The sequence below is a fragment of the Melospiza georgiana genome, chromosome 1 (assembly GCF_028018845.1).
Source record: "Melospiza georgiana isolate bMelGeo1 chromosome 1, bMelGeo1.pri, whole genome shotgun sequence".
Classification (NCBI taxonomy): Eukaryota; Metazoa; Chordata; class Aves; order Passeriformes; family Passerellidae; genus Melospiza; species Melospiza georgiana.
The window spans coordinates 80,456,434-80,468,337 of NC_080430.1; the positions used below are offsets into that span (position 1 = coordinate 80,456,434).

Here is an 11,904-nt window from a genome sequence, read left to right on the forward strand (position 1 = left end):
TGACCAAGAACTGAACAGTCCAGAGTTGCACTTGAGGAGTTTGGAGTACATCAAGTTCCAAAGCTGAAATACAGGGATAGACTTGATACTGAAAGCTTTTCAGCTTCTGAGTGTGATCATCAGCATTAAAATGGAATATATAAAAAGGCATTTGACATAGTAAATTTATGTGGTTGTGTAAGAGTATATTGCAGTGCATGGAAACTGAAGCAACCCAAGTTGCATAAGGGGTTCAGGTTTGTTTGCTTTCATTTTTGATGCTACATTTAAATTTTGAATGATGCTCCTTCGTGCTACAGATTTCAGTTACTTCTTTTGCTTCATTTTCTAATCGGAAGACATCACCACTTCAATCTAAAGATGAAACTGTTACACAGAATCATTTCGTTAATTAAGATTTTGAATTTACCCTGTTGTTTCAGGGTAAGCTTGAAGAAATTCAACTTTTAATTATTTCATCTATAACTATCAGAAGTAAGAAAAGAAAAAAGAAAAGGAAAGAAAAAAAAAATGTGATTGCATTGGAATATGGAGGTATTGGTGACCATGGAAAGTCTCAGTTGTAGGCATGATATTTATTAATGCTTATTTGTCTATTGTATTGCATAATTTAGTCAGAGGACTTTACTCCTGGTGTTTTAGATCTTACTAGTCCTTTTGAAGAAATTTATATGAAAAACAAAGAAAGGGTAGAATCCTTTGTTGTTCTAAAAGTTAAGCAGCTTTCCAGAAATTATGCATTACTCACAATGCACTGTATATAGCTTAGCAAATCAAAGATACATGGCATACCTTTGCTCCAGCTTTACTTTCTTTTTTTTTTTAATTTATTTTTAACATTTCACATCCCCAGGACAATTCTTACTGTCTCATGCAGGACAGGCAGGTGTAAATCTTGCTGGGTTCCTCCCTAGGAAAAGAGATTTCTTACGTGAAGGTCTCTGGATGTAATGTGGATTTGAAAATTTATTAAGAACAATAGGTCAGCCTGTTCAGTGAAGGAAGGGGGCTGTGTGAAGGAGCAGTGCTGAGCCGTGTGCTGAACGACAGACATGGGGATCCTTGGAGTCTTGGGCTGTGTGACAAAGCTGCACCAGCACAGATAAGGTTGCGGGGGTGTTGAAAATTAATAGAGACGTAGCTGGTGTAGCTGGAGTGACAGAATCCTTGTCACGCATGCAGCAATGGGAGGAAAAGCCGTAGGAGGAAATCCATATTCAATTCACCTTCACAGAAGCAATCAAAGTATTTTGGCAGAAAGCTTCCTCCTGCCAGCATACTTTAGTTTTTGAGGACTGTTTCAGCACAGTGTTCTGGTATTCCTATCTAAGATTAGTTGTGGCAGATGAGATTAGAATCAGAACTTAAATGCAATGCAATTAATCATTATTGAAAACTTGTCTTCCTATTCCTTATTAAAAAGAATTACTAAGGTTTTGTGGATTTTTTTCATCTGTGAATTTAGTCACTGGAAAATAATTTGGCTTCTTCTGACAGCTTGTGACTGACGCTTTGCAGGGAGGAAAAAAAGGATTTTTAATAGTTTTAAGAATAAACTCTTTGCTGTCATATTTTCAAGCCTTTCACTTTGTTAAAGTTTGAGTGATTTAGCTCCCATCATTTGGGTTGCTGCTTACACCTGAGAAAAACGGGAGATACTGAGGACGATTTGCAGTAGAAGCAGAAAAATAAAAGTACTAAATGGGTGGTGATTCTCCCTCACATGACCAGAAGGAAAACAAACTGTTTGGCTTTTGACCGCGCTTGCTACTAAACACCCTGTCATAGTGTGTGAGGTGAGTCACGACTTGTTTATTTATAGCCACGGCCAATCAAAGGCGACCGCTCTGAACTTCATTCAAGACCAGCAGCTCTTAGGATGTCTTGTAAACATTTGCTCTCTGAGCAAGGAGCATTCTTCCTGGCGGAGAGCAGCACAGGTGCCTGGCTGGTGGCTCCTAAAGCACAAAACAGACTAGAAGATCGTTGCCTGGATTATCTAGATTGGTAGAGAGAGACTGAGAATTCCCTTTTCCATCTGAAATGCCAGACAGTGAGGATCTGGGACAAGATGACAGGTACTGTACTTTGCTTGTGCTGGCCCTCCCGTGCAGTGCAGCAAGGACTGAGGCTCCATGTGATCAATCTGTGTGCGCTCCCGGGTGCTCAGCCTCGAGATCAGTTTTCTCTGCGCTGTAACCAATCTTCTTCTTCTTGGGGGCTTTGCCTCTCGTGCTAACCTTCTCAGGAGGGAAGTGTGAGACTCAATGTGTGATAGAGGCTAAATGGAACAGCTCTGAGGTACCTCTTAAACTGAAGGTGAAGGGAAGAAAATACTGTGTGGTTTCTACCGGGTCACTTTTTCCTTCAATGCCTCAATATGTCAGGCATGGAAATAATTTAGTTGGAGCCATGCTACTGACAGAACACTAACTCTTTTCTGTGAGATAGGGCACTGGGTCCCTTTGAGGTATGCCTGTCTTTCTGAAGTTCAGCTTTTATCTTAATTAGCTGATAAAACCAACAGTCAGGACAAAAAAAAAAAAAAAAGTTATTGGATCCAAAACTTGATAACATTTTAAAAAATACTGTTTCCTAAAATATGACTCAGCACATTCCTATGAAATAAATGCCCTAATTAAATTTAGCCAAATACTTTTTAAAATAGGTATTTGAAAAGTTGATGTTATTGATGTTTGGCTATGGCAGAGTTTGTAATCTAGATTTCTTTAAGTCCACATGGTTTTTCCATAGTCTTTATGTGTTGTATTGCACTAAATCAAAATGTTGGCTCTAAAGTGATGTTAATGAAATATTTGATGTTGTAAAAAGAGTATTTGTCATGTATGTAGAAAGAGATGCTTTTTTTTTTTAGAAGTTAGTGAACAAATGCCAGAATACAGAGGCAAATCTAAGAAATTGAGCAACTACAGGGATCAGAATTGGACATTTCATGATGGTTTTGGGTTTGATTTCTTCTAGTTAAATTTAAATCTAAAATTTGAATTTATGTGGATGTTTTTCCAGTGTGTCTGTCGGTGTGTTGCAAGATGAAACACAGGAGACAGACAGTTCTGGTTGTCTGTTGTAGAGCAGCACATTCAAGCACAGCCCCCTGACTGGATGAGCGTGGGTGAATGGATCCCCAGGGACAATTGGGTCTCTGCAAGGGTGGGGTCACCTACACATTTCCGTTTGCAGGGATATCTGGGTTGTGCCCTGTATATATATGACATAGATTACAATTATTGTAGTGGCAGGTAGTGTTTTTTCTTCTCTTAAGGAAATGTTGACTCATTACTGATAACCACCAAAGCGTTAATTGCTGTTCTTCAAAAAATGTTTGGTGAGATCTCCACTTTGTTCAAGTGTTTATTTTTCAATAAAGAAAACTGGAAATATGTGTGACCCCTTAAAAAAAGTTTTCAGCTTTGTAATAACATCTAATTTATTTTGTTCATAATTCTTTCTCTATAAAGGCTTGCAGCAAAATTTGGCAGCTAAACAGAAGGCCTAAGACTCTAAGACCTCTTTTTCTATCAAAATTGGGAGTTTTTGTTTTGGAAGAAAAAAGATGAGCTTTTCTAAAGCAGTAACCTGGAAAAACATAACAGAGCCCGCTCTGCCCATTTATCATTTTTGAAGCTACCATTAAATTAACTGACCCTGATGTTCATCCTTCATTCTTTTGTGTCTTCCAATTTCTTTTTCTGAAATTAATTTGCCTTTTTGTCTTGGTCATAACAAATAGGATGTAACTGGAGAACATTGCTGAAGAAGTGTTAATGAGGCTTGGTGGAGGTCAGAATATTTTGGTCCAAGTTAAACAAGAGGGAATAGAAGGAGGAGCTATGGGTGCTGTACAGGAGCAATTAATCTTAGAATTGCAAAGGAAGAAATTGTAATGTAAATGAACAGATAATAGTGTAATTTTAAGGGCTCACAGAATCAAAGCTTCAGCTTGTATGCATTTAAAAGAGGAGAGCAGTGGTATTTTTTGTGGAAGGTGCAGAATGAGCTTTGATCCCTGATTGGTTTCAGTGCACTGCCCTCCTTGTAGGCCCTGCTCAGATGCAAATACTTCTTACATCCTCTCTCCAAGTTCATGTCCTACTTCAGAAAATATGTAATATTGTGTCACAAGTGTATTTCATGAACATGGTTACATCGTAGTTAACTATGTGGCATTGGTCAATACTCTGTTAGTCATACTGCAAATTAAAACCAAAAGCAAAGGAACAGAGGCACCAATAGTTCTTCGTAAGGCTAGCCAAAAAGTGAAGAGTTGTGAAGAGCAGATTCCCACTTGTATCTTCTATTGTGTTTTGGCACATGATCATGGCTGCTAGCAGATGAAGAACAGTGAGGAAATACATGGCCACAGGTAGAGGATTGAAAAAATTTAGCATGAGGAGATATTTTCCCTCAGTAATTCTCTACCATTGGGTCCACTTCAGTTTTGATGTAAGACGGTATAATTTTTTTTTTTTAATTGACATTTTGTGAGGAATGGAATGATAGTCAAGAATGTATAAAAGACATTGTGAATATTGGTCCTGAAGTGGAGGAAATATATAGCTTTAGAAACGCTCATAATGCATCAGAGTAGTAAATGATAACCTACTTGTACAAAATACATTAAAACCCAGGGAAAGGAGTCAAAATGAAGTTGTGCACAGAAAAAGTTACAGTCATCTTGTTAGGTAACACAGAAAGTAATTGAAAAAATATTCTTTGGCACTTGAAAATACAGTTTTCCTTTTTTTTTTTTTTTTTTTTTTTTTTTTTTTTTTTTGTGCAGCTTTTCTGCATTTTGGGGAATACTAAGCTCATCTTTCCTAGCTGTTTGACTTTGAAAGGCCTTGAGCTAGGAATATCCCAGCTGAAGAATGAGGAAGCTGTGAAGGAGGAAAATAAATTGATTTTGTGAAAAAGCACTAAAAGAGTTGTCTTTGCAAGAGAAAAATAATTCCATAAGAGTTGCTTCCAACAGCTGGCCAGATCTGTATAAAGGTCTGCAAATGGAACTTTATGGTCGTGTTGCTTAGTAAGGAGCTTCCTTACTTTTCTGAACAAAAATATCTCTCTTGTGTTTGTAACAGTTACAAATGGGAACCTGACCTGCAAGATCCCACCCCTTGGACCATCTTGGTAAATGGGCAACAGCACATAGTAAAGAGTATTATAGTCTTTGCTAAAGAGAAAGCAGGTCAATAATAGCATGTACATGGCACTGAAACACTCTGTTCTCATGCAAAGAGACGTTTAAAAAATCTTAATGGCATAAGTCATGAGTTTGGACTAATGGCACTTGACTGTCAGAGCATGCTTTGAATGACCTGGAACTGCAGTAGTTGCTGGTGTTCTCCTCAGGGGGCTGGGCAGGAGGAGTGCAGGTCAGAGGAAGGCTTTCCTGTGGGAGCTGCCAGTCTGCTCACCAGAGTCTGCCCGCAGCAGCTCAGCCCTGAAATGCCCCACTTTAGCTGGAGTATATTTAGTTTGTCTTAGCAGGACATTCAGCAAGAAGTGACAACATTTAATACTGTCTGCTGTATTGAGGAACTTCTGTACTGGAATCATGTTCAAAAAAAGCTGGAATTAACCAGTTTGTGGTCAGTCAGCTGAAGAAATACAATGCAGCTCCTTGTTAAGACTTCATAAGATGACTGATGTATTATACCTCAATAGAAGTCATGAACACATGCCCTCCAAAATAAAATCTTGTTAGTAATGGGTCATTTTTTTCACTTAAGCAGTCTGATGGATAAGATGAATTCCCCTGTCTCTTTGCAGAACACTTCAGTGTATTTTTATATGAATAAGTTTGTTTGCATTTTCAGAAAACTTTGTTCTCAACTAGTAATATAAACAAAAAAACTACCTTAGATTTATTGGATTGATATTGTTTAGCAGGACATCAGTGGTAAAATATTCCCATGTCAGTTGAAGAGAAGAAAATATAATTATGGCTTTGGTTTAACACTCAGTGCAAGGAGTAAATTGAGTCAGGGATGAAAGGTTGCTTATCTGTCACAGGGCCCACCACTCTGTTCTGCCATCCAGTGGGAAAGGCACATCCAGCCTCATCAAATCCTGTTGATTTAAACATATTTCTTATACAGTAATATTACAAGAAATCATCTTGGTCAGGAAATAAAAGGGAGAAAGCTGTGAAATAAGATATTTTTCCAGCTTTTTATTCCAGACCTTCCCTTGGGAAGAAACCAAAACAGGAACAGCAAATTGGACAGATGGACTATTAATAAAAAGCACAAAACTGAAGTGTCAGATGCAGATAGATAAGGCTGGGAAGAAAACCCTTTAAGAGTTTGAGGAACAATGTTACACAGTATAGCATAATTCAGTAGTTCTTATAAGCAATGTATTTGAAATACTGGAGGTATGATAATTAAAGATGATTTTTGGATGGGAAGTGTTAGCTACTCTTTAAAGGGGATAACTACATTTTCCAGCTTCCATTTAAAAACAAGATCTGTCTCTATATCTTAGAGATTCAAAGGGTGCCAGAGCCTCAACATTGAAGGGATGGTCAAGTGTGATCTGTTAAAGGATGTTAGCCACAGTACCACATATTAGTGAGCCTAAATCTCTGCAGCACCTGTGGATTAGCAATGGGAAATAGAGTCCACATGGATATGTACAAGCTGAACAGATTTCTGTTAGAAAGGCTTTGCAATATTTGGAGCAAAAAGGTGGAAGATGAAAATTCTCCCTGAAGTCTAAGAATGGAGTATATTTGTAGATGCATCCTGGTTTTGCTGCTTTTTTTTTTTTTTTTTTTGTGGAAGTCTTTGATGCAAGGACGATTTTACATGGTATCCCAGTGATTCATTTAAATTGCAGGTCTTGTTAACTTGGTCATGGCCACATGACAAATACAATTATTTTAGTATACTTAATTATTGCATAGGATCCAAAAGTGGCACAGGATAGAGCCCAGTTCTACATAGTCACCTTTAAAATTAGCCACATGGGTCATTAGGATGCTGTGCTGTGAGTTTAGTAGTGCTGGCCATTCTGTCTTTCCACATAGGACACACAACATTCACAAATGTGTTACATTTTGTGTCCATAAGGCTAATCAATAGTGCATTGTGTTCCAACAAAGTTCAATAGTAGCTTTTAGAGGTTTTGCCATTGGTATTTTAATATACTTAACTGTGAAATTTCTTTTTAACACTATTTTATGTTTTGGAAATAAAAAGGGGTGTTTATTTTCATTTTCAGTATATGTCCTCCTGAAATTGCTATGTAAAATAAAAAATTTACACAAAACTTTTTAGTGTAGATACTATTTTAAATCCCTTATCTCTGTACCTTAATAATTTAGAAGAAAAATTTTAAAACCTACTTTTTGTGTATAAGTCTTCAGGTATAAAGTGTTTGCTTCAGAGAAAAACTGTATCATTATAATCATTCCCTTCTGCACTGCAGTGACTTCTTTCTTACAGCAGAAACCTGTGAAAGCTCTGAAAAGGTAGACCTGCTTGATTGGGCTTTGCCAGCAGTTTACAGCCTGGGTTTCATTTGAGTTTCATTATGAACTCCTGGTTGCCTGTTTGTCCTTTGATATCCAGATCCCTTACAGTTGCACCATCCTATAGGTTCTACGTATTACCATTTAAAAAACTACCAAAAAGCAATATTACCTATATTTTGATTTACATATCTTCAGGAATGTAACTTTCAGTTCTTCCACCTTGACCACTACATTCCAAGTTACCCTGAAAATTAAAGAGTGCACAGGCTTCAAATGTGTGTGGTTACAGTTGGGAAATCAGGAGGGTTTAGAAGCTCTATAATTACAAACTATGTTTATGTGGGTGCAGTCCTTCTGATCCACCACATCATGGTGTTCTCCTGTCACTGCTGCAGTTCTGAGTAGTGTATCTGCATGAAGATACATAGAAAAGTGTGTGCACATAATTAAAGAAAATCCAGCACATCACGAAGAGATCTTTAAACCAGTAACATGAGATCTGCTGACCTTTCTGAGAGAAATGTGATGGGGCTTTGCTTGAACAGATGTCTAGCTATGAAATGGGAGCATGACACCATCAGTCATTTTTAGCAAGCATAATGCCACTGTCTCTTCTGGCCAGGGTTTGTGACTGTCATCAGTGAAAGCGTCTGGGTGCTAGAGTGTTTTGGGTCGTTTTTTTTTACAATTACTAGGCAACAGTTTATATATTTGCTCAGTTATAGAAATGATGCAATAGGCAATCAGAAGGATGTGAGTAATTTATTTTTTTTGAACACCCTCAACCTTATTGATGGTAGCTTTAGAATGGAAGTGTAGCACTGCAAATCAAACTAAGAATAAGTGATGGGAGCATAAACTATTATTCTTTCTAAATGACCCACAAAAGCCTTTGAAAGTATTCAAAGTTGGCTGCTTATCCCCAAAGGAGCACCTGGACAGCAGAGCCCAAAGCTGTTTTGGCAGCAAGTATAGGGTTCACATTTAAGTAATGCACTAATATTATGCTGAAATAGATTTATATTCTTGGTTGACTTATGTCATAGTCAGGCACTCCACATTCGTCATCTGCATCACTTCATATGTCTTCTTTTTCCTTTTTTATCTTTAAATGTGACCATTGGAAAATTAATTTCTCTGGAGTAAGCATCATTGTGTGCTTGTTTCCTTTTGATCTAATGCAAGTTTCATAGTTACCTTTGTTTTTACAGGGCCATAACATAACCTCTCCGTCTCTGTGTACATACATTATATGTTGTACATACAACTATATGATGTACCTCCTTTCTTTCTCACTTCCCCTTCACCAGGATCTGTTGCTTCCTCTTTGTCCCAGCCCTCTGCACTGTGGCTAACACTGCTATTTAGGTTGGCTCAGGGTAAAAAGACAGGAAAGATAGATATCACCAAGGCTGGTGGTTGTTGGGAGGTGTGAACAATTAGAGGCAGCATGTGCATCTGGTGGTCACACAGAAGATCAGCAAGCTGACTTTCTTACACCTCTAATTGCCTAAGATGAGAGTAAGGCTTCCAAATAGTCCCTGGTGTTCCTTGTAAAATAGAAAATTGTAGCTATTATAGAACTAACAAAGGTGTCATGATTTCTTGTGGCCTAGAAGCGACTGCCAAGTACTCTTTTGTGGAGTTCAGTAGTGTGTTTGCAAAGTTTTGAAGCAAATTTCACCTATACCATCCACTCATCCACTCCTCTTGCTTGTCTTGTCCATGCACCGCATGTGTACCACAGGGCCAAAGCATATAGCAAGATTTTTTATCTGCACTGCAGCTCATGCTTTCAAAAACTTTGCTGAAGAAAGCATCACTGTCACCAAGCAAGGCAACTGCAGAGAACTTTCCCGGCAAATGTGCACTTTTTCATCATTATGATGAAAAAGTGCACTATATTGTCTTTATATTAGTGGTGAAAATAGTTTGCATTTTTATTGTACTTTCTGCTTTTGTATTTCCCCCCTCTGTTTTTGCTATCAGCTTAAAATTATTAAAGTGAGTATCTACGGTTGTCCTAGGTATTTCAAAACACTAATTTGATAGCAGGTATCAAGCCTGTTCATTTTTTCTTTGTGCTTCCACAAAGTTCTATTTCATTGTCAACAATTTCAAATAAAGGGTAGGAGTAAAAGTCTGTAAAAGGATTTTATTATTCAGAGCACTGTCATAATAGTAGTTTTCAGTAATGGAATAAATGGGCAGCTCTTAAAATACTCATTAATGCTGCAGAATGGTTTATAGAAGCTGGAAGCAGTGTTTCTTTAGGGGAAGTAGCCTATCCATAAAAATTGCACTTCCTGTAGGCCAAATTGCTTGTATAATACTTTCCTGAAACCACTAATTATCAGAGATGATGGAAATTGAAATCTCTACTGTGAGTGGGATGCAGACAGTTCTGTGTAACATTGCGCATCCCTCCAGCTGGGCTCGTGCAGTGATCTCTATGAGTTATGTTATGGTTTTATTTGCATCCTCTGTCTCAGACAAATATCTGCATTCAGTGCCTTGCATGGCTGGGAAATTGCCACAGTCACCTAGTCCAAGACACAGGGCTCTTATCCTATGCAATTCAGGTGTGCTGTTTGAAATAGTTCAATGTTTGTTTTCCTCAAAGGGAAGGAAAAACCACTGCAACACATAAATACTATAATGCAGCCAGGAATAGGGCACCACTTTTGGGGTTCGGACCTCAATGAGCTTTACCCCATGGCCAAAACCACTGTTCCGTGCAGGTGGCGGTGCCCGGGCAGTGTGGCCATGTCCCCACGGGGCAGTGTGGCCGTGTCCCCATGGGGCAGTGTGGCCGTGTCCCCGCGGGGCAGTGTGGCCGTGTCCCCACAGGGCAGTGTGGCCGTGTCCCCGCGGGGCAGTGTGGCCGTGTCCCCACAGGGCAGTGTGGCCGTGTCCCCGCGGGGCAGTGTGGCCGTGTCCCCATGGGGCAGTGTGGCCGTGTCCCCGCGGGGCAGTGTGGCCGTGTCCCCATGGGGCAGTGTGGCTGTGTCCCCACGGGGCAGTGTGGCCGTGTCCCCACGGGGCAGTGTGGCTGTGTCCCTGCCGGGCAGTGTGGCCGTGTCCCCACGGGGCAGTGTGGCCGTGTCCACACAGGGCAGTGTGGCCGTGTCCCCGCGGGGCAGTGTGGCCGTGTCCCCATGGGGCAGTGTGGCTGTGTCCCCACGGGGCAGTGTGGCTGTGTCCCTGCCGGGCAGTGTGGCCGTGTCCCCACGGGGCAGTGTGGCCGTGTCCCCACAGGGCAGTGTGGCCGTGTCCCCATGGGGCAGTGTGGCCGTGTCTCTCCCGGGCAGTGTGCCCGTGTCCCTGCCGTGTCCCCTCCGCCCCTCCCGTCCCTGGCTGGTCCCCGCGGCTGTGCCACCACCTCGTGGCGAACGGGGACAGCCGGGAGGCAGAGACGGCTCTCCGCGGAGCATCTTTGACCGAAATCGTGCCTTTTTACAGAAGCGACCGTGTGCAGCTGACAGCAGTCGGGAGTTTGCTCTGACCGCCTGTGTGTCCCCCGATGGCTGTGCACCGACCTGTGTGCAGCCATTTTTTCACAATGTCGATTATTTATCTTGCAATTCGATCTACTTGTCACAAAATGTTCACTATTAATGCATTAGTCATGTAATGGGTTATATATCTCAGTGAAATGACCAGAGTTGCTGATGGCTGGCTTGCATTCGCTGTGATTAACGCTGTGTGTACTCAGCAGTGTGTTATGTGAAAACTAACTCAGTAAAGCTGGTGTAGAATTGACTTCAGATTCTCAGTGTTTGTACAGTGGTTTGTCCATTCTTTGTACCAGTTTGACTTGACATTGACTGGCCTGTGCATGTCTTTATTATTATTTGTTGTTTCTTAAACCAGCTTTGTTGTAGAGGCTCTGTTTACTCCACAAAGGTATATGATGTGACCATTTAAGCTCAATATTGGATTAACTGATCAGCCCCAAATGTGATAGACACATATGCCGCTGTCCCATGGTTTTCCAAAAATTCTCTGCTACAGGTTTTTTTTTTGGGGGGGGGGGTTGTTATTTTATTAAAAGCACTGAACAGTCATAAGCTTTAGAAGCAGTCCTTTCAGTATAATAGAAAAACTTAAATTCAATAGGAAAATTAATGTAAACATCAAGACTCCAAGAGCAGTTTCTTTTTCTCTAGGTTGGGTAGCAATTTCATCATCATAGTTTGCAGAACAAAGTGAAAAATAGAAAAGAAAAAGCACAAGGATTAAATACATAAAATGAAATTTATTAATATGTGTGGCCATCTTGTGGCAATAAAAAGTACTGTGGTATGTTTTAAAAGAAAAAATAGTATTTATAAACAAGTTGGGGGTCAGTTGCTTGATTTGGATGACAACTGTGCCTTCAACACAATGTCTTCATATGACAA

At 40.0% G+C, this 11,904-nt stretch overlaps 1 protein-coding gene across 2 annotated transcripts in view; it reads left to right on the forward strand.

Annotated features, from left to right (window-relative positions):
• The window catches only part of RETREG1 (reticulophagy regulator 1), a 64,856-nt gene that overhangs the window by 38,684 nt on the left and 14,268 nt on the right, over positions 1-11,904 (forward strand). Inside the window, exon 1 of one of the 2 annotated variants that reach the window (XM_058037863.1) lies at positions 1,915-2,078. The exons of the other annotated variant lie outside the window; for it this stretch is intronic. Coding sequence (XP_057893846.1) covers positions 2,044-2,078 — 35 coding nt within the window. The 5' untranslated portion in view covers positions 1,915-2,043. Of the gene's footprint in view, positions 1-1,914; positions 2,079-11,904 lie in introns of those variants that run through there. 2 annotated transcript variants of the gene reach the window in all.